This window comes from Polypterus senegalus, chromosome 1, assembly GCF_016835505.1.
Source record: "Polypterus senegalus isolate Bchr_013 chromosome 1, ASM1683550v1, whole genome shotgun sequence".
Taxonomy (NCBI): Eukaryota; Metazoa; Chordata; class Cladistia; order Polypteriformes; family Polypteridae; genus Polypterus; species Polypterus senegalus.
The window spans coordinates 215,724,973-215,748,544 of record NC_053154.1 but is presented as its reverse complement, the minus strand read 5'-3'; the positions used below and the strand labels follow the sequence as shown (position 1 = coordinate 215,748,544).

General features: G+C 43.1%; 2 protein-coding genes across 6 annotated transcripts in view; one reads left to right on the top strand and one right to left on the bottom strand.

The window, feature by feature from the left end:
* cdh23 (cadherin-related 23) overlaps positions 1-23,572 on the bottom strand; it is a 1,363,918-nt gene that overhangs the window by 152,662 nt on the left and 1,187,684 nt on the right. The window lies entirely within an intron of this gene.
* The window catches only part of vsir (V-set immunoregulatory receptor), an 88,455-nt gene continuing 75,971 nt past the window's right edge, over positions 11,089-23,572 (top strand). The window contains exon 1 of one of the 2 annotated variants that reach the window (XM_039768829.1): positions 11,089-11,339. In XM_039768829.1, the coding sequence (XP_039624763.1) occupies positions 11,270-11,339 (70 nt within the window). In that variant the 5' untranslated portion in view covers positions 11,089-11,269. The remainder of the gene's footprint in view (positions 11,340-23,572) is intronic. The other variant, XM_039768819.1, reaches the window with a different exon arrangement.

Sequence of the window (23,572 nt, the reverse complement as noted above, 5' to 3'; positions counted from 1 at the left end):
AAAACAAAAAACATCTCAATATGGGATGACCCCTGTCGACATCAGATGAAAATCTGAATAAGTATTGTGAATACATGGACATCTGGAAAGGTGCAGGTATTCAAAAATATTTATTGAATTTAGAGAAAAGCAGGAGATGGCGGGCAGCATTAAAGAAATGAGGAGACCTCCAAACAAAACTAAATCAATACAATAGAGGCCAAAAACAAAAAGATAGGTTTAAATGCTTTCGTTAGGATCTTTTCACATTAAAACTGATTAAGTCAGTGTTTGTATTGCAATTACTTAGTATGTTTTCCTTAATTTTTTACTTAAGCTGGCTGGCACTTAAGTCTTCAATCTGCCTCAATTATGATTTAAGATATAAAGAGGTAGGGGAAGTGATGGTGAAGGTGGTGCTGGCCACTGCCGAAAGTTGATTCTACAATAAAATAAAATAAAATAAAATAAAAATAAGAAGAGGAATAACCTTAGAGGTCAATCATCGCCCGAAAGCGGATAGTAGACATCACATAGTATATGTGTACCAAATTTCAGGTCAATGGGTCAAACGGCTAAAAAGGCTACAGGTGATTTAAAATCTTAGACAGACAAATGAACAGCGGCGGTAGTGTATTATATATAAAGATTTATATATATATATATATATATATATATATATATATATATATATATACAGTGGTATGAAAAACTATTTGCCCCCTTCCTGATTTCTTATTCTTTTGCATGTTTGTCACACAAAATGTTTCTGATCATCAAACACATTTAACCATTAGTCAAATATAACACAAGTAAACACAAAATGCAGTTTTTAAATGATGGTTTTTATTATTTAGGGCAAAAACAAAATCCAAACCTACATGGCCCTGTGTGAAAAAGTAATTCCCCCTGAACCTAATAACTGGTTGGGCCACCCTTAGCAGCAATAACTGCAATCAAGCGTTTGCAATAACTTGCAATGAGTCTTTTACAGTGGTCTGGAGGAATTTTGGCCCACTCATCTTTGCAGAATTGTTGTGATTCAGCTTTATTTGAGGGTTTTCTAGCATGAACCGCCTTTTTAAGGTCATGCCATAGCATCTCAATTGGATTCAGGTCAGGACTTTGACTAGGCCACTCCAAAGTCTTCATTTTGTTTTTCTTCAGCCATTCAGAGGTGGATTTGCTGGTGTGTTTTGGGTCATTGTCCTGTTGCAGCACCCAAGATCGCTTCAGCTTGAGTTGACGAACAGATGGCCAGACATTCTCCTTCAGGATTTTTTGGTAGACAGTAGAATTCATGGTTCCATCTATCACAGCAAGCCTTCCAGGTCCTGAAGCAGCAAAACAACCCCAGACCATCATACTACCACCACCATATTTTACTGTTGGTATGATGTTCTTTTTCTGAAATGCTGTGTTCCTTTTACGCCAGATGTAACGGGACATTTGCCTTCCAAAAAGTTCAACTTTTGTCTCATCAGTCCACAAGGTATTTTCCCAAAAGTCTTGGCAATCATTTAGATGTTTATTAGCAAAATTGAGACGAGCCCTAATGTTCTTTTGCTTAACAGTGGTTTCGTCTTGGAAATCTGCCATGCAGGCCGTTTTTGCCCAGTCTGTTTCTTATGGTGGAGTCGTGAACACTGACCTTAATTGAGGCAAGTGAGACCTGCAGTTCTTTAGACGTTGTCCTGGGGTCTTTTGTGACCTCTCAGATGAGTCGTCTCTGTGCTCTTGGGGTAATTTTGGTCAGCTGGCCACTCCTGGGAAGGTTCACCACTGTTCCATGTTTTTGCCATTTGTGGATAATGGCTTTCACTGTAGTTCGCTGGAGTCCCAAAGCTTTAGAAATGGCTTTATAACCTTTACCAGACTGATAGATCTCAATTACTTCTGTTCTCATTTGTTCCTGAATTTCTTTGGATCTTGGCATGATGTCTAGCTTTTGAGGTGCTTTTGGTCTACTTCTCTGTGTCAGGCAGCTCCTATTTAAGTGATTTCTTGATTGAAACAGGTGTGGCAGTAATCAGGCCTGGGGTGGCTACGAAATTGAACTCAGGTGTGATACACCACAGTTAGGTTATTTTTAACAGGGGCAATTACTTTTTCACACAGGGCCATGTAGGTTTGGATTTTTTCTCCCTAAATAATAAAAACCATCATTTAAAAACTGCATTTTGTGTTTACTTGTGTTATATTTGACTAATGGTTAAATGTGTTTGATGATCAGAAACATTTTGTGTGACAAACATGCAAAAGAATAAGAAATCAGGAAGGGGGCAAATAGTTTTTCACACCACTGTATATTGTTATGGAGGGCAGGATCCCATGCCTGGCCGGGACGCCCCTACTGCATATGTTCCAGGGGAGCAACCATGGACAGCTCAATACCTTCCCCGGGACACATGGTGGCAGCCTCCCGGGCTGACAATGAATCTCCAGCTTCCTGCCTGGCTCCATGGGAGATGGAGTCCTCCACAGCCTGTTTGGGACCTGGGTTGGCCGCTAGGGGGTGCTGCATGGAGTCAACAGCCCGGCTGGATGAGTCTTCAGACCCACCCGGAAGTACAATTGGGACCAGGTGGTCAAGCACCTGGAACGCTTCCAGATGGGCTATAAAAGGGGCCAGCCACCACCACTCAAGAGCCAGAGTCGGGAGGAGGAGGACTAAGCTTGAGGAGGAGTGGTGATAAAGGAGAAAGGAAGAGAGTGTTTTGGTGTTGTGTTTTGCTTTGGGGCTGTGTTGTAGCTGGAGGGATTACGGGCAAGATGTGTCCTCCAGCTGAAGAAAATAAAAGTCTTTGTTTATTTTGTATGTGCCTCTGCGTCAGTCTGTGCCAGGTCGGGCGCTATATAGCGCCTTTATTACTATATATTTTCGTATAGATCTGACCTGTATGTTGGGTACCCTTGCTAATAAACAGTAAGAAATTCCAAAACAGCACAAATAGACTCAAAGTCCAAAATACAATTTCAACTCAATATGCTGGCTTGAAATATCTGTTGTCAAAAAATGCCTAACCATTTCTTAGCCACCAGTATACACAAGGTGCAGAGGAATGCCTCTAATTGGAAGCTAAATAGGACAAGAACATTCCTGAAGAATACAAGTGATGAACAGGATTAAATTCAGAGCTAAGAGTTACAATTAGCCAAACCTGAAAATACTCATGGCGAATAGTGATTTATTAAAATAATTCTTAAACAATATGAAATGGAAATAGAATCATCCCAATCCAGAAAAAAAGGCATAAAAATAAACTATGTCTACTAAATAAAAATTGAGGCAGCTCTAAAGGGAATTTAGAACAAAGCATTTCCTCCCAATATAAATTGGGAATAGAGACATGATAATGTGTAGTGAAAATATCTAGGGGCTTATTTTCTTGCTGGCAAGAAATCGAGTAAGACAGTGACTCACAAGTTCAGTCCGAGGGGCCCACTACAGATGCCTGTTTTCATCTCCACCAGCTTCGAGTTTTCATTGAGCTCCAATGTTAAAGAACCAAGCTGTGATTTTCCAGTTTCTGTGTTTTAGTGTCAATCCATAAATTTTAAAACTGGAATTTAACTTTCATTGTGTGTTAAATATTTACACGTGTAATTTACAGTTCTTTCCCTTGGTTTTCTAAGATTTCTGTCATTATGATTTTCATTCCACTTTTCCAGGTGTACTAATTATTTACACCATGATTTTCTAACGATTACACTAGTGGATCTGATGCTGATGGAGTTGGTGTCTACCCCACTCATAGCTAATTGTCATTATGAGGATACAATGAAGGAAGAAAGGTCTACATAAAAAGGCAAATCAGTAGGAAAATGAAAAAGAAAACAGGTAAGAGCCTAAAATGATTAAAAAAAATGAATATTGATAAATTTTTCATAAATATAAATCTCACACAATCACTCTTTTCTAAATCCAGAATGCAAAAAAGCCCAGCTAATGAAATATTGAGATCAATTAAAGGACTCACTGTTTGTGAAACTGGGTGGAGCAAAAACTTGCAGCCACAGGGGGCCAATTTGACAGAACTTGAGAACCGTTAAAGTCAGCAAGAGGAAGGGTGCTCTAGTGAGTTGGACTCTCCCATGATCTGAGGATTGACTCTACTTGCTTAAATAACTCCAGAACACTAAAAAAAGCTAAAAAAAGGGTTAAAGGATACAATTACCCTTCTGCTCCACAAAGCTTTTTCTCATCTGGACAAAGCTGACAGCACTGTGAAGATTGTTTTTTTTTTAATTTCTCCAGTTTCTTTGATACCATCCAGCCTTTCCTCTTATGAGGTAAGCTCAGAGACATGCGGGTTGGGCAGACCTCAGTTTGTGAGACTCAAAGACTGTGTTTCTGATATTGTGTGAGCAACACTGGAGAACCACAAAGAACAGTCCTGTCTCCTTTTCTCTTCACTCTGTACACTGCTGACTATAAATATAACACCAATGTCATGTCACTTGTAGAAATTCTCAGATACATTTATAAGATACACTTATGGGACGTATTGATAAGGGAGATGAGACAGAGAAGAAGGGTCAGGTGGAGAAGTTTGTTTATTGGGGCAGAGAGTATTGTCAACAACTTTACATCAGCTAAACTAAGGACCTTGTTATTGACTTTCACCACACCAAAGAGCATCTATGCCTGATCACTCTTTAGGGAGTGGATGTAGGGGTGGTCCACTTCTACAAGTATTTGGGGGTCCACATTAATGAGAGGTTGGACTGTTCTCTGAACACATAAGAACTATATAATAAAGGACAGAACATGCTCTTCTTCCTTAGGACAATGCAATCCTTTAAATGTGGTTAGTGACATTCTTCACATTTTCTAGAACTCTGTGATGGCCAGTGTGATTGGCTATGCTGTGGTGTGCTAGGGATAGAGGCATGATAATGTGTCATGAAAATACACAGGGGCTTAGCTGGCAGAAAATTGAGTAAAACAATAACTCTCAAGTACAGTTCTAGGGGCTATTCTTGAGCAACAATTCTACAGCAACATCACTTCAGGAGAGGCCCACCGAATCAAAAGCTAATTAAAAGGCCAAGCTCAATTATTCAAAACACTCTGGACATCTTGGAGGTAGTAGAAAAGAAGAGAATGAAAACAAAAGTGCCATTATGAACAATGCTTCACATTTTCTCTGTTAAACACTAACACTGAAATACAACTGGGCCTCCTTTATACCAGCAGCAATATTCCTGCATAATGACTCACTATGACTTTGATTGCCAAGTATGAAGTCTTCTTTTTTTTTTTAATGTTCTCCCTTTGTACTCATTCTGGTGTGTGTTCAGACCATAGTGTGTTTGTACTATATATATATAATAGCCAAGTGCGCCCAACTACATTGTGCGTGTTAAAGTTGTCTTTGAAGGGCTGCTAGTAGTGAACTGGGCCCTTTGTCACACAGCATTATGATTTTTTATAAGGGAAACAAAATTACAAAAGAAAACCCTTGGACATTGATTCAATAGGAATGGCCTACTCGGAATCACTGTCCGAATAGTAATTATGTGGTGGTGCAGGAGCATTTCTGCTTCTGTCCGTTCACAGTTCGTCTCGTTTTCACGATCGTTTCCTCTCACGATCTCTTCTCAACCTTTCTCCAATCTCGCAGTTTGCTTTGTGGCAATCCAAAGAGTAAGGCAATATATACAGAGAAATGGTTATAAAAGGGGACACATAGGTATCCAAGCTCTTTAAAGCATAAATAGGGATCACTATACTGACATGTGAGCAAACCATGGTACAACTGTGAGATGCGCAGCACTCGCCGGCTACAACGTAACAATAATAATTTCTGGAACGTGCTGTTACATTGTCATTCATTTTACCCACTGTCTTTCTTTCATTCATATGTTACGTAGGCACGTACCTTTTATCTTCGGCAATCTAATTCTCTAATCAGGCCTCAGGAGCTAACCAGCGTAACACCGTCCACCACCCCTTTCGTTATTCTGGCACCCTGTTGACATCTGTGAGTAACAACAACGTACTAAACTGGAAGGTGGTCTACGCATGCGTGGAATTTGTGGACAAACAAAGATCAAGATCTTAATGAAGATTATATATAAAGATTAGTTCATTTAAAGCACAACAATTTGTTTAGTTTGAATGTCTTTGTTTTGAGGTGTGACTGGACTACTACAGTCTTTAGTAGTATAAGCCTGGAGGAGATTCTTAATGCAATGCCTATGTTTTAGCTATCTCTCTACTGCCATCTGGTGCTTCTTCTAATTCATTCTAGGACAAACAAAGATCAAGATCCAAATGAAGAGTATATATAGAGATATTTATTTATCTATGTATTTAAGTAATTAAAGAACGTTTGTAAAAAGCCAAATTTCCCCCAGGGGACAATTAAAAGATCTATCTATCTGTCTATTGTGGTACGCAGCTGGGGGTGGTACTCCACCAGACCATGAGGGGGCGACCGCCCTGGTTGCTGTGGGGACCACGGGCAGAGAGCATTGAAGCTCAGCCCTGTCGGGGCCCATGGTCACCACCGGGGTTGCCCCAATGCCTACAGAGGCATTGGTGGAAGTGCTGAGGGGAAGAGGATCAGGGACACCCGGAGTGGTTCCGGGTACGCAGCCGGCACTTCGGCCACACTGGGGAGTGCCGGAGAAAGATTGCCGGGAAGCACCTGGAGCACATCCAGGTGACTATAAAAGGGGCCGCCTCCCTTCATTCAAGGCTGGAGTCGGGTAGGGAGAAGGACAGAGAGCTTGGTGGAGAGGAGTGGAGGTAGCCTGAAGAAGTGAGGCATCGTGGAGTGTGAGGCCTGGACTTTGGGGAGTCTTGGGGGTTTTTGGTGCACTTATAATTGTAAATATTAACTGTAAATAAATCTATCTATCTATCTATCTATCTATCTATCTATCTATCTATCTATCTATCTATCTATCTACTTCAGGCTTTGCAAGAAGCAGCCTATAATCACAGCAATTTGTGTGGTGAGGCTCAGTCATTTGGCCAAACACAGAGTGCTGCCTTATATGCATCTTCACCTCCTCTTTAGCAACCCTGTTCGATAGAGAGGTAAGGATGTTGAAGACTTGATTGTTCTTCAGAGATCATGAGGAGCTGGAGTCAATATTACAGGATGGATACATTTCAGTAAGAATGACAAGATGAGGAGCCATGATGAAAATAGAAAAGGAGTCATATTAGGACATATTAAAAAAAAAGAAGTGAAATCTTTAGGGAGAGCGTTGTTGATAAATGTAGCAAAAGTCAACAAACACAAAATAATACAAGAACCAGAAAGAGCACTGAAACTAAAGACTGGGAGTATGGCAAATGTCAAAAATGTATTTAAATCAACAAACACATAAGCACAATGGGCTTAAGTGCCTGTAAGGTTCACTGAAAGCTAAGTACGCATGAGGACATGGCCAGAGAGAATCTCTACGTCGGAGCACTGACAATAGGTTCAGTAGAACGTGGAGGATGATGTGCTTCTGCATTAAGGCCCAGTGGTGCACAGACCAAGCAGCTGTGGTGCAAAATAAGCAATACAATTCCCTGAGATGTTTCACTTATTGTTTCATTATTATTACGTTTATACCAACCCTCATCAATTTTTTTTTTAGTAATTTGTACATCACATACTCAGCATTGTTACTTAATCTGCTTCTCGTAGAATGTGAAATTGTCTTTGTGGCAGGTGCTACAAGCCAGGTTCCAGCTGGGGGGCAGGATCAATTGGTCCTGCAGTGTTCTTTATGCCCTTAGGTATTGTTTGAATGTGCAAACCAAGTTAATTTAACTTTCATGCTAAATTAAACTGAGAATTGCCTGTTTTTTTTTTAATCATGAGTTTGCAGTTCTGGTTTGATATTTTACTAGTTAAGGTCTCGATCCACATGCTAGTAAAGAAGAATACACCCTAAAGGTAGGCACAGTAATAAGAAAAAAAGAAAGTACATTAATGCCAGGAATACATCGTTATGAAGACATTAGGCTGCACTGCTAAGGAAGACTGTGCTAAATTTTAAAAAGCCACTAAGAAAGCTTACATGTGCTCCTTCCACTTTTTGGAAAAGATACCAGCACTGTGATGCTCCTGTTTCAAAGAAGCACAGAATCCTGATGTGGAAAGAACGTGTATGTATGTAGAAAGTTTTTTTTTTTAATTGTTTGCTGGCCTTAGGCTGACCAAACACCTGGTGCTGCTACTGGATGTACAGCGTGCAATTCAAGTCATGAATGCATGTAGTCTGTGTGATCTCACCATGTTACTGTTGCTTGTCATTTTCCACCTCAAAGTCGTTTGATTCCAAACTTGACATTTTATTGTTTCAATTCAGGCAGTTCATTTGCCAAAAGATTTTCCTGAGCAGCAGGTGGTTCTGATATTTTCAAATTACTTAGCTTTTACATCTATATGGCTGTATTGGGCCTGATGATGATGATGGTGACAGAAGGTATCATAACAATTTGATGCTAATCATGACAAACCAGACACCAGCATCCTATTGTCTAAATTTAATTTCAGTGATGTGAAAAGTGCATGAATTTGCATGTTTTGCTTATCATTTGCATAAGGGATACAGATATTATTAAGCAAGTAAGTTAAAGTAAGCATTAGAGAGGTTTGCACACATAAAAGAAGATTCTGCTATGGCCCCACTGGAGGTTTCATGCCAAAACACATTTTATTTTTCTCATCAATCTGAGTTTTGATTGAAAATGCATGTGTCTGCAGACATGTGTGGTTGGGTGATAGGCTTTCCATCTTTTTGAATTTCACTCATTACAGAATATGCCAATTTTTTGAAGGTGCAAACTACAGATGTGCCTTCCAAATCTCAATTCACTCCAGGCATTTTCATTGCAAAGCTAATCTGAGGACCAACAACCTGCTATGGCTTTTCATTGCTCTACCTGTCTGTGATAACAAGGGTTCCAGACCCCTCACCAGTTCTACTGTTCTCCTTCCATGTCTTTGTCCCTGGGCGCAGCATGGCAAGACTTAAGTAGGAGGTGTTGTTTAGTAATTCTGCTCGACTCTTGAGATGCACCTTCTTCACCAAAGCAGTGGCACTTTCATGGATGTGGGTGTGGCTGCCATTGAAACATGATATTACTACCACTAACCTCCCTGCTGTTTGTAGGTTCATAAGGAACATTATTGTCACAAGTACAAAGTGCACAGAAATTATTAATTGTATATGCTAATCATCAGATTCCATTTTTTGGCACCATGGTTAGTGAGTATTATAAACTTACTATGAAACTTGATAAATTATATTGCAGACATTGGTACCTCTGACCTTGCAGGGAAGATAAACCACAGGCAAACTACATACTAAATAATGGAGCTCCATCCATCCATCCATCCATTATCCAACCCGCTATATCCCAACTACAGGGTCACGGGGGTCTGCTGGAGCCAATCCCAGCCAACACAGGGCGCAAGGGAGGAAACAAACCCTGGGCAGGGTGCCAGCCCACCGCAGGGTGTGCACACACACACACACACAATTTAGAATCGGCAATGCACCTAACCTGCATATCTTTGGACTGTGGTAGGAAACCGTAGTACCCAGAGGAAACCCACACAGACACAGGGAGAACATGCAAACTCCACACAGGGAGGACTCGGGAAGCAAACCTGGGTCTCCTAACTGCGAGGCAGCAGCGCTACCCACTGCACCACCTGCCGCCCATAATGAAGCTCAGTTGTCTCAAATTTTCCAAAATTCTGAAAGACATTGACAAAGTTAACATAGAAGGATGATTACAGCTAACTGGTGAAAAAAGCCCTTGAGAACACTGGCAGATGAGGTGGGGATAAAGTTTGTGCGTTTAAGATAGAAACACAGATGCACTTCTTTATGCAGAAGAAAAAGTTAAGTATGCAAAAAGCACTGAGCCATGTTGTTGGCACAGATGTGGTGTCATTATTTAAGAATCAAATGACTCAGATTCTTGGACGACATATTTTGTAGCTAACAACTCAATAAGTGGCAGTTATCTAATCTTGTAAATGTATAGTAAATTTATGGGAGCTATATATTATTTATACTGGTGTCTTTTTTCATAAATTAATTTTTATTCTTTAGTTAGTGGATGGGCATGGTGTTATAATGCTGCCATCTTCCCGTGTGGCATTCATTTTCACTTCTAAGAATGAAACAGTTGCTAGTACTACTGTCATACAGCTCCAGGAGACTGGGTTCAAATCCCAGTCTGGGTAACCCCTACATGGAATGTTTTATCCATTTTTGTTCACAGCCCAAAGGCATGCATGCCTGGCCGACTGATGACTCAAATCTGTCTTAACGTATGGGCACAATAGGCACTGGCTGAGGGCCCCAGGAGCACAGGGCCTCACAATGTTTCTGATGCCTATGTACAGTATGTTTCTTTTTTGCTATCAAAACAGGGTTCCCAGTGCACTACCCTGCCTGGGAGTCTATGATGCTGGTAAGATGGCCCTGCAGTTTGAGTGTGATGGACTGACACCCCGTCCACCATTCCTTCCTTCTCTGCAAGTGATGCTACCACCATACTCTGAACTAAACTAAGCGGGCTTGGATGGAGGACAGTGTGGAGTGAATCATCCACTGTCCATCTGAGAGCTTACTTTGCTTCTGTTTATTCTTTTCTTTTTTTGTTCTTTTGTTACTTTGTCCAAACTCATTTACTTTCTCGATCATTTATTTATTTTCATGTTGCCAAATTCCTTATTGATTTTTCTCTTTAGCCGTCCTTTCACGTTTGCACTCTCAATCGTTTTCTCATATGTTTGCACTTTTTTCTGCTCACATGTATTTTTTTCTTCCATTGTCACAGCCTACGTCCTACTCTCTACTAAGACCCCGAACTGGGGTCTCATGTTTGCATCCCCTCTGTTGGGAACTCGTTAAATCCTGAGGTGTCTTTGCGCGGTGCTTCTCCTCCAGGGCCATCCTCGTTCTTGTTTTGTTGTTTTCTTGCTCCTTTTTGTTTTCAAGTTCTCTTCACCCCAAGCAGAGCCCGTTTCTAACACTCTCTTTTTTAGCTTGCGGACCCCTCTCTTTGTTTACGCTTCCTCTCTCTTTACCACGCCCACTCACCGCCCGTTTAAGGAAGCCAAGTGCGAAGAAGCTTTTGGTCAGGAGCTACACTTTTTGCTCACTGACAAGGCACTCATAAACAGAGGCGGACCATTCAGGCGCTCGCTTGTTTTCATTTGGTTTTTTAACTCGAAAGAAGGAAGTTGCGCGTCTTCACGTTTGAAATATTTGATCGACTTTGGCAGATCTCCTCGGATCATCTCTTATAACAACCATGGATTTACAAGGCAAAAAGGGGACTGCGGTGCTGCTGTGCGTCCTCAGCTACCTGGCGGCTTGGAGAGGTAAGTGTGGCCAGAGGCTCCGCATCTGGACCGCGTTGCTCGGTGGGTTCCGGACGCATCGGAAAGCACAATTTACAAGTATCTTTACAAAATGCCACGATGACATTTAATTTTAAATTATAGACAAACTCTTTTTAAAATATGTAAGTGTTATTTAATGTATGCTGCATATTTAAATTCCAAACGATGTCCAGCAAAAACGAAAAGCGTAACATTTAAACTGAGGAAGCGATACACGCGTGCGATGCGATGGAGATAAATAAACATTGTATTCCGTACGTTTTTAAAGTTGATTCAATCATCCCTTTTTTCATAAAGTGTGACCTGGTGGTTAAGAGTTTGAACCATGAAGCACTAAGTTGCGGTTTCAAATCGTACCTCTAATTCACAAACTGTAAACTTGCGCGAATCAACTAAATCCCTCAGATGAACTTGTTTACATATGTGTATTTGGTATAATAAAGTGTATTGCCATGGCGACCCCAAAATAAAAGACAAGTATTGGCCTCAAGATTACTCAGTGAACTGATGCGTTTGCAACTGAACAGTTTAGTTGCTTTACTCCGGTGGTAACAGGTAAAGAGATGCCCCTTTTAGAAGCACTGACATACAGTACAGCAGTTTCTCATCTCGCAGGTCCCCACGTCCCATACATACAAACTGACGCCAGAAACAACTGAAAGGTCGCAATTTGTTTACACTACCTGATGGATTGATTACTATCTCCCGCTGGATCCACATTTTAGTCGTAAAGAGGGCCCGTTTGCTTTTAAACGGGGGAGGGGTAGCTGCACTTAAGTTTGGCATCCCAAAAGAAAGGGAAATGTAAACGACAGCGGCACGCGTTACGAGCCTCATTCCCCTGTAGTTTACAAATACACATTCAGCAAAAGAAAGGCACAGGACAGCCCGTTACAGCAACGATCTTAAATCTGTCAGAAAATCGCAAACGTGTGTTCTAGTGGCAGTGACTTAGAAACGTGGAGTATACGTGACAACTAAAGACACGTGCGATCAACTCGATTAAAGAGCGTGCGGTCTAGCGAGTGACTTCACACACACACACACACACTTTAATTTAAACTCAATAAGAACCAAAGGCAGTAGGAATGTGAATCGGCTTACATGGCCAGTGTCACAAAAGCTTTAAGAAAGAGAAGGCACAATCCACATAATAAGATTATCCCATATGTTCAACGCGTGCACGGAAGTACCCCGTTAGGAGCAACACACATAGAAAAACGATTCACCAAAAAAGAGTTTATTGTGAGAACCGGCTGAATGTAGTGCACTTGTTGGAGGATCGATGTCACAGTCTCTCGCGTTTTCTTGCATTATTACGCGATCCCCTCTTCTGTTTTTCTGTTCCCTTCATTTCCAAGAAACGAACGCCGTAAACAGCAGGCAGTCTGCGGCGGTGGCGATTCACCGCAAAGTCAACATCTGCTGTCCGGTTCACCCCGCCCTGTCACTCTTCTTGCATAGCAAGTTGTCGCTTTTTTCTTTTTTTTCATCGCACTTTGATAAATAATCAAAACATGCAGATTTTTTGGGTTGCTGAAATGATCCTTCGCGATATTAAATTTGCAAACGAGTCCTTTCCCCACCACACCTCCGCCACCCACCTTCCTATTTTACCAGAAACTACCGTGGAAGTGGCCCAGGTCCTTGCCAAAAACTTCATAGTCTCATGCGTACAGATTTTTAGCCTATCAATTAAAAATGTATTATTGGTGAGAAAATTTAAATAGTCTTTCTTGTTTCAATAAACCATCCGTCCACTTTCTGTGGCTATTTAATCCGATTCAGAGTTATCATGTACACTTTACCTCATGCATACACATTTTGGCTTATGCTTGCATAATTATGTTTTTATAAATATAACGAGCATCCATCCATCCATCATCCAACCCGTTATATCCTAACTACAGGGTCACGGGGGTCTGCTGGAGCCAATTCCAGCCAACACAGGGCGCAAGGCAGGAAACAAACTCTGGGCAGGGCGCCAGCCCACCGCAGATAATGAGCAATATTTGTAAGAATTTAATGGGTTTTCTTTCAGTAATCCATCCATCAACTCTCTGATCCCGATTTCAATAATCTAGCCATCTTGACCCAATATGATCCAGTTTGGCAGGAGCCAACCCCGCATAAGAAAATCCTGTGTACATACCCGCACTCTTAAAAATACTGGTTCTTTAATGGAATTTTATGGTTCTTTACTGGGTTTTGTGGTTGACCAAGCTCCATCTCATTCTGGGAAGGGTTCTTTGCATGTGAAGTTGGTTCTTTGTTCTTTGAAAATCTTCATGCTGTGTAGGAGAAACCTGAAATTTTTAATGTATGGTAGACTATCTGACAGGACACTAACAGAATATGAAAACCTGGACCTAGCCTGTGATATTGTCCTTTGAAAATCATGACCCCTCTGCATGGATATTTACTGTATGGAGCCCGTTACAGATCTAAGTAAATAAAGGTTCTTTCTGGAACCTTCCAGTGGATGGTTTTTTGAGGAACCAAAAATGGTTCCCCTATGGCATCACTCTGTAGAACCACTTTGGCACCTTTTATTTTTAAGAGTGCACTTGGCTCAGTGTAGAGATGCCAGTTAACCTAACTGATGCATATTTGGTATATGGAAAGAAAAATAATAAAGGACTAAGCTTGGATTCAAACACAAACACTAGGAGCCTCAATAAACAAAATGAACCTCAAAAAAGTTGGTTTTACATTTAAAAACACAGTATATAGGGTTTTGACCATTTATTTATCAGTGTGACAAATAACACCACCAAATATTGGAACCATCACTAGGAAATAGGCCAACCCTATGCCTAACATATTATGTATACAGTACCTTCATGCCTCTCTTGACGGGACTGCTGCCTCTTCTAAGCTTTGGAAATTTGTGCATTTGGCTGTGAACAAAGGCAACTACTGAAAGCAGCATTACTGCTACTTCTGTTGGACAGTATTTGGACTCTTCTGTGAGGAATTTGCATGTTCTCCTTGTTATGAGTATGACTTTACTCTGTTTTTTTATGGAAACATTCCACGAATGTGGCTTAAGTCAAATGCTAAATAAGGCTCATTATGAGTTAGGGAAGTGTTTTGGGAAGGTGCTGGCATATCATCCATTTTATACCTGTTGCTGCCAGTATGGACTCTCCAGAACTGTGTGATGATAAAAGTTGGCTTCGGGAAACTGATGGATTTGAAGAGCTTGTTTTCAGGGAAGAGCATTCTTCTGTTTTTTTAAGGAAGACATGGCTTTACACACAACCAACTGCTGAATCCACCCGAATACCGTTATGAAAAGAATTGTAAAATGTACGGTATCTATCTTGTCTCTAGGAGGAAAAGATTTCACCTAGATGTTCCTGAAAAGTAAATAAATCCAAAAGGGTCATTCACACAGTCACACATTCACACTTCACACAGTCCATACATTCCACTTGAAGCCTGGCTTCATCATTCTGTCTGTAAAACCACTTCCCATAATATCTAAAGAAGACCACAGGTCACGATGGTGTAGACACAAGACCCCACCAGTGTTGTTTATTTACACCAAAGATTTTTTTTTTTTACTGCCTGCTAAGCTGTAATCCAGGACTGCCTATCATACGGCCCTCCAGGCTGTTGTTGTAACCTTTAATTACACATGCAAAAGGTCAGATGTTTTCTAGTATTGAGTTCCACTAGAGCGGATAATTCAAAGACGTGGTCACAGTGTTGCAGTGTACGTCTGGGGCTGGACTGTCCAAAAGGTGCCATTTGCAGTTATTGTCTGTCACTGACCCCCTGTATAATAATAATAAAAATAATAATATGTCTTCCCCCAGCAATTAAATTAGTGAAGAATGCACAAAATGTGTCACCTCTCTGTCCAGACCCCTTTAAAAACTTCCATAATCCTCTTTTTGTACCCAGGAGCCTATTGTAATTTTGCTTGCTCTGTAATATCCGTTACAATGGAGTAAATGTTTAATGGTACTGTATAAAATAAAGCAGTTCTACAGCTCTGTCAAAATACCAGCATCTACACATTTAGGGATTAAAGTTCATTTTGGTGCGGTTTTAATGTTAAATGGACTACTTACTTACCAAATCTGAAACAATCCATTGGTTGAAAGGCAATTAAAAATGGTTTACAGCATGTGAGGAGGATATTTTATTTAAATATAACCTTATCATTGGTTTAGGTATTTCCCATTCATCAAGGACTTTAAATTGAATGGAATATTGGTGAAAAAATGATAAATAATTCATCAAAGCTTCCAAGTTTCAAATGAGTGAAATATTAAAGTACCATATCCATCTGGAATTTTAAAAGTCTCTTCCATCCATTTTGTCATGCCATCTGTCTGTTATGTTGAATTACTGGGTCAGATCCTATCCTGACAGCATCAGGCACAAAGTAAGGACAAGCCACTGAAGCTACTGGTCATTGAAGTGTCATCTGTTTTTGTTTGAATCCTCATTCATCTTACATAGCTATAGAGAGAGGGTATCTGTTCCCATCACAACAAGCGAAAGGTGGGAAGGCAGTCCACTTGAAACTCAAAAATGTCACCTCACTATTTCTTGTTGTTACCACCTGTGACATAGCTGGCATTTCACTGCCTTGTGCATGGTCTCCCTCTTAGCAGATGGTTCATCATCCCCACGGACCAGTGCAAATTTAAGCCTCAATAGCTAAAGACCATGTCACATTTGATGGCTTTTCCCATGGTTTTCAGTTGTATTCTTCATTTGCGTAATCTTAGCGAGTTGGTGGAAGTCAGCAGTGTGCTCTTGTAAAACTATTTGCATAATGTGACATGCCAAACTACTCTCTCCAATTAGTCCACAACTTGCTCCAGTCATAGGAGTGGTCTCTGAGTGCTGTGTGACAGATTAGGGCTTCCTCGCACCCTTGTACCCTCAGACACCACGTCAGACACCAGATAAAAGTCCAATAATAGAATTTATCTATACTAATAAAAGGCAAAGCCCTCACTGACTGACTGACTGACTGACTGACTCATTGACTCACTCACTCACTGACTCATCACTAGTTCTCCAAGTTCCTGTGTGGGTAGAAGGCTGAAATTTGGCAGGCTCATTCCTTACAGCTTACTTACAAAAGTTGGGCAGGTTTCATTTCGAAATTCTACACGTAATGGTCATAACTGGAACCTATTTTTCTCCATATAATGTAATTGAGTTGAGCTGGATGGCCGTGGGGGGCGGAGTTTTGTGTGACATCATCACGCCTCCTACGTAAGTACGTAGAGAACAAGGAAGACCTCCAAACAGCGCTGAACAAAAAACGCCATTTCACAATTGAGAAGGCAGAAAAAGATTATGAAGCAAGTGATGCATACAAGCGTATTCATAAATACAAGCATATTCATAAGTACAGCTACTGCGGAAACAAAGCACGGCGTGAACCGTAAGTTTATATTAAGTTTATAGACACACTCCCGCTGCCATTTGTCATGCCTACGACGAATGACGGTATTCGCAACATACAGGTTTACTGAGAACATTAAATAAACACATCCTCCAAATACGAACCTGACTGCAAGAAATAATGATGATCAAATCCTTGATGACAGCAACACTTACAAAACAATTACTATATATTGACAATCATGTTACGTTATTTTTAAAATGTTCCCTTTTCTTTTTCATAACTTCTTTAACACACTACTTCTCCACTGCGAAACACGGGTATATATATATGTATATATACCCCGATCTACATACTCTCAAATAGACAAGCCACACGCTGTGGCGCAATGGTAGAGGCTTCGCCTCTAGTGTCGACATCTGAGGTTCGATTCCCGAGAGGGGATGCACTGAGTATGTACGCGCGCTTCCCGATTCATTTTACCCTCGCATCACCTTGGTTTGAGACGTATGAACAAATATGCAGTTAACGCAGAATCATGTTACGTTATTTTTAAAATGTTTCCTTTTCTTAGCACAAGCACAGCTGAGAAGCTTCGATGCATATACTCCATAACGCGTTAAAAAAATAACGCATTTAATCACACTTTTAATTCCAAGCAAAGGGGAACTTTTGTCAATGCATGATTTCCTGGTACATCGACAGTACCGCCGCTCCCTATACGCAGAGTACGCAGTCCGCGTAGGGCACCAACCCAGCTGCTCAAAAAAATCATTTTTATGTATTATAATAAAAAATTAATATTAATAATATACATATACAAATAAACAAAAATATAAACGTATATATTGCATTTTACGGTGAACGCAGAGTAGGTTAAGCACACGTGATGACGTGCGCGCCCTCACCTCTGTTACGGCTGCCTATTTGGCCAAAAATGATAATAATTGAACAATATGCCTGCTCCTGGAAAGAGACATCAACAGTCCGGCGCCGAGAAATGAAAGAAAAAAAAAGCCCAAGATGAAGCCCGTACACGTACCCAAATCTCTGGATTGCTCTGCGCATAGCAGTGACGATCTATGTAACTGTTGCCTCTGCTGAGCGAAGTTTTTCTAAAATGAAGCTCATCAAAACGTACTTGAGCTCATCTATGGCACAAGAGCGCATGAGTGGTCTGGCAATTGTCAGCATCAACTCTGAATTAGCAAAGGCTTTATCATATGAAGAGCTCATTTACGACTTTGCCTCAAGAAAAAGCAGAAGTGTGCCTTTGTAAATTTTGAACTTTGGAAAGCTCCAGCAGATTACAGTGTTGATTTTATTTCAGTTTATTATTGTTTATTTTATTTATTATAAATGTTTTATTTAAAGTGTAATTTTAGTTTGTATTTTTTGCTGTAGAGCTACAATTGTAATTTATAAATCATACAATTTATTTATGTATTTACTTTTATTTGAATAAACTTCTATTTTGGCCCCTATAGTAGGTGTTTTTTTATTATTTTATTTTTACTTCCGTAATATTTGGGGGAGGGGGCACAAAAGTAAATTTCTGCTTAGAGCACCCATTTGGCCAGCAGCGGCCCTGTACATCGATTACATTGATGCACACATCAGAGCTACAAAAATGTTAGAGTCGGAATAAAGCGCGTTCCTACGACTGATCGGAGGAAAATTTCATTTCAAAAGACTACCCAACGGAAGCCTTGATAAAAGCACGGTTTTGTGCACACTGAAAAGCAAGCAAAATTAGATGTATTACAGAAAGCGGACTTTGTGGGTCTTACTGGGGATCATTGGACTTCCGTGACCGTTGGTAATTCTAATTACATCCAATTACAAAATGTTCAATGACCACACTGTTTTAGCCTAATGTACAAAATAATTTTGGCTAAGGTTACTCAGAGTTTAAAGAGTAAGCTGGTCAAATTACCTTTTATGTTTCTGCCTTATTTTTTTAAGAAGAAAAACTGCACTTTCTGTTGAAATTTTGGTTATTATTATTTAAAGACAATACCATTCTGAAAATGTACTTAAAGTACTTAAAATACCACTTTATTTTTAAGTCTGCCCAATTTTAACCAGGGATGATATTTTTGTTTCTGTTTTGAATTCAAATGCAGTTTAAAAGCATTTTTTTTCAGAAATTAAAAGAGCTTGAGTTTACAATATTCATGTCCATGTCTATTATTTGATTCTGTTGCCCACTAAAACCCTTTTAAATTAAAAAAAAAAACATTTGCGATTTGGAGCAAATTTTCTTGTGTGATTACACACGATTAATCAAGATTAATTCTTACACAGCCTCTAATTAATTGGATTAATTTTTTTAATCGAGTCCCACCCCTAATATATATATGTAGATATATACAGTATATGTAGATTTGTATATATATATGTGTATATACAGTATATAAGTAGATATGTATATGTATATATGTATATATGTGTGTGTGTATATATGTATATATATTTATGTATATGTATATGTACTGTATATATATATGTGTGTATATATATATGTGTATATATGTGCATATATGTATATATATGTCTATATGTGTATATATATATGTATATATGTATGTATATATATATGATGTGTATATATATGTTTATATGTGTGTGTGTGTATTGTGAACGGCACCCGAGCACAGACAGGCGGACATGTTGTTTCTCAAACCACCACACGTTTATTTACTACAATATTTACAACTAATTGGTCACAAAGACCCAGTCCAATGGTCACACAGACCCAGTTTAGTGCACAAACAAACCCCAAACAGTCCTGGCCACAATGCCTTGTCTTCGGGCCGCCTCCACTCTCCTCCTGAGCTTCGTCCTGCTTCCACCCGACTCCAGCTTCGAATGAAGGGAGACGGCCCCTTTTATAGAGGACCCGGATGAGCCCCAGGTGTTCCCGGCAATCCTCTTCTGGCCACGCCCAAGTGTGGCGGAAGTGCCGGCTGTCCTCCCGGCTGCTCTCCGGGCGCCGTCATAAATCTTCCCCCCAGCACTTCCTGGTGTGGCAGGAGTGCTGGGAAACAAGTCCCAAGGCATTGGGCGCCTCCTGGCGGTGACCACGGGCCCCTACAGGGAAGGGCTTCCATGCCCTTGACCCGTGGCCCCCAAAGCAACCCGGAAGGCGAACCCCACGTGATCCAGGCAGGGCTCTGCCCCTTTTCCGGTCCCTCCTGGCGTCCCGGCCGGGTCATGGCCCCTGGCATCCCTGACAGTGCCCCACAGCCAGCGAAGACCTCTGTGGGTAAGAGCGACCCGTCCCGAGGGCAGCAGAGCCCAAGCGGGTCCCACTCGAGGATAGCCGGGTCCGCCCGCACTCCTAGCAGGGACAGGTCGGAGACACAATCTGAGCACCAACCCATGGTGCATCCCTGTGCCTCGCACAGGTTGTGCTCCCCCCTTTTACCGGCACCCCGGGGCCTCCTCGATCGGCACCCCTCCGAGACCTCCACGCCCCTTTGTTCCGAGCCACTCGTTCCCCCGTAGGCTCCTCCAGCTGTGAGCGCACCTGCGCACCAGCAGAGATCATTCCGCAGACGGCCCGACATCAGAGGGCTGTTCCACCACGAAGAGGTTCCTTCAGCTCGCCCGGGGTCCGTCCCTACAAAAGAGAATACAGGGGCAGAACCGCTGCCAAAGCACCCAGCTCGTGCCATGCACGGGCAGCGTTCTCCCCTCCAAACACCCCGGCACTTGCCTGATCGGCATCCTCTCCGCGCCTCCATGTCCCTCTCGATGATGGAGCCGCCGGCACCGCCTGCGCTCTCTCCGCCGGCCTCAGGGATTCCCTCTGCCGCTCCAGAGGGTGGCCAGCCGTACGCGTGCACCCAGCAACGCGTCTCACCGTGTTGGAGGAGGCAGCACCCAGCCGCTTAATCCTCCCTTCACTCTGGGACGCCTTGACGGTACGCGACTTTGTATTAACTAACACAAGCCCCTTTCCCGTCTGCGTCCCTTTCATATCGGAGGAATCGGCACCCAGCCCTTTATTCCTCCGTTCACTCTGGGACGCCATGACGGTTTGAGACTCCTTATGGAATAAAAGGCGCCTCTGTCCCGTCTGCGTCCCTATAGTGCGGCGCAAGACCGCAGCCAACTCGGGCGGCGGGCGCTAGGACCCGGGCACTTAGCAGCCCGTGTCCATTCAGCGTCCTCGGACTCCCCTCGCCCAGCGCATACAGCCCGCGGCGCCGCACCTCCTGTCGGAGGGCTGCTTACTCGGAACTGATCGTTAACATCACAGCCTTTTCAACAGACCCTCCTGCATGCTGTACGGAGTCGGCTGTACTCACCGTCTCCGCTGTACCTCTCCGGCTGGAGATTCCAGCGTCGCGCCGTCCCGTTGTTGATTGAAACGTTCTCAGCGCCGCGAGCGCCTTCCTCTCCAGTTCCAGCACCTCAGCCCGGAGGGCACATAGCATCTGTAACACACGCTGCTCTGTGGGCTGAAGGGACAACCCCAGCTCCGCCAAAGCAGCCGGCAAAGACAGGAAGTTAACCGACGCGGAGCCTACCTGTCTGTCAGCCTCCGGCGCCGCCACTTCCTGTGGGCCTTTCCTCCGCCCAATCGGGTCTTCCCCTGCCCGTGATGGACATTCGTTGGTCCCGCCTCTGCAGTCATCGGCGGGTACACAAGACACACCGTCCAATCGCGTGCCTGTCAGGGGGAGGGACTTCTGGTCCGCGGCCATCTTGGCTCCCCTTCTGCGGCGGCGACGTGCTTGCCGGCAGCCTTGTTGTTGCCGGCACCTTTTGAGCTGCAGCGTCTCCTCCTCCGCAGCCCTCGCGGCTGCCGCTGTGCTGCCGGAGCCCGCAGACCGGCATGCGCCTGCCACTGACGTGGATCCGGGAAGCCCCTGTCTGCAACAAAGAAAACACGCCCGGCCCCCATGGGCGGCCGCTAGGCAGGGAACTCACCTCCCCGGACTCGTCAAACCGAGGACACCTCCTCGGCGTGGCCTTTCTTGACGCCATGCCGTCCCGGGCGCCTCCAGCAACGGCGCGCTCGTTGGAGACCGCTGCACTCATTGTAGGCACGCCGCCCTCCCGCATCAGGGAATAACGGCCCTCCTGCGGACCCCTGGCGGTCCGTGGGGTTCCTTTACCCCGCGGGGCTGTGTGCACGCAGCACCCGCGGTACGTGGGTGGGGTCCCCTGCTGCACCGGGCCGTCCACAACAATATTTTGTTGATCAGGTCTCCGCCTTGAAACAGGCGGAGCATCCTGCCGACTACGCCAGATGTGAACGGCACCCGAGCACAGACAGGCGGACATGTTGTTTCTCAAACCACCACACGTTTATTTACTACAATATTTACAACTAATTGGTCACAAAGACCCAGTCCAATGGTCACACAGACCCAGTTTAGTGCACAAACAAACCCCAAACAGTCCTGGCCACAATGCCTTGTCTTCGGCCGCCTCCACTCTCCTCCTGAGCTTCGTCCTGCTTCCACCCGACTCCAGCTTCGAATGAAGGGAGACGGCCCCTTTTATAGAGGACCCGGATGAGCCCCAGGTGTTCCCGGCAATCCTCTTCTGGCCACGCCCAAGTGTGGCGGAAGTGCCGGCTGTCCTCCCGGCTGCTCTCCGGCGCCATAAATCTTCCCCCCATCACTTCCTGGTTTGGCAGGATTGCTGGGGAAACAAGTCCCAAGGCATTGGGCGCTCCTGGCGGTGACCACGGGCCCCTACAGGGAAGGGCTTCCATGCCCTTGACCCGTGGCCCCCAAAGCAACCCGAAGGCGAACCCCACGTGATCCAGGCAGGGCTCTGACCCTTTTCCGGTCCCTCCTGGCGTCCCGGCCGGGTCATGGCCCCTGGCATCCCTGACAGTATATATATATATATATATATATATGCCAGCAACACTCATGACAATGGCAACACAATTACATTGTCAATTATGTTACGTTATTATTAAAATGTTTCCTTTTCTTTTTCATTACTTCTTTAACACACTACTTCTCCGCTGCGAAGCGCGGGTATTTTGCTAGTTATAATAATAAAGTGCACAAAGCACGCTCCTCTCCACAATTCTCCAATAAATCAAAAACAATCACAATACACAATCCTCCTCTCCCAGACGCTTAGCCACCCTGCCTCCCAACTCAGCTCGTCTGTCTGGGATTTCCCACAGTCCTTTATACTTCTTGACCCAGAAGCATTTCACCCTCTCTGTCCATGTGACCTGGAACACTTCCGGGTCAGATAAAAATCCTTCTTTTCTTCACCCAGGAGGCACATCATTCCCTTTGTCCACGTGACTATGACGTACTTCCTGGGCGTAAGGCAAATAGTCTCTGAGCCTCCCTGCAGCGACTCCTGGCGGCCCCCATGGTATCCAGCAGGGCTGTGCATTAAAAGTCCATTGTCCATTGTTCCCTGCTGGCATTTGGGGCACCTCTATGCTGCAAGGAGAGCTCCATCTGGCGGCCTGGGGGTATTGGCTGGGATGAACGGCCAGCCACGTACCACAGCTGACAATCAGTGAATGCTTGACTAAATACTAGCTATAATTCAGTGATGAAAAATAAGGAAAATGGGTGTTTTGGACCACAAAAACAAAAGAGAAGCTTTTTTGTCTGATGTCTTGTGTTTTATGTACCACGACAGAATGGAAGAAAGAACAAAAAAAAACAATTGAAATTCCGGCTGAACTCAGTGTACTTGTTAAAACTTCATACGGCGATGGCATTGTCAGGCAACGCATTACTGGCGGTCATAAAAAATGACGAGTATGACTGTGCTGGAAGACCGGCACACAATCAGTAAAAAAGACATGTGCAGCAATTTCCAGTTGTGTAAATTG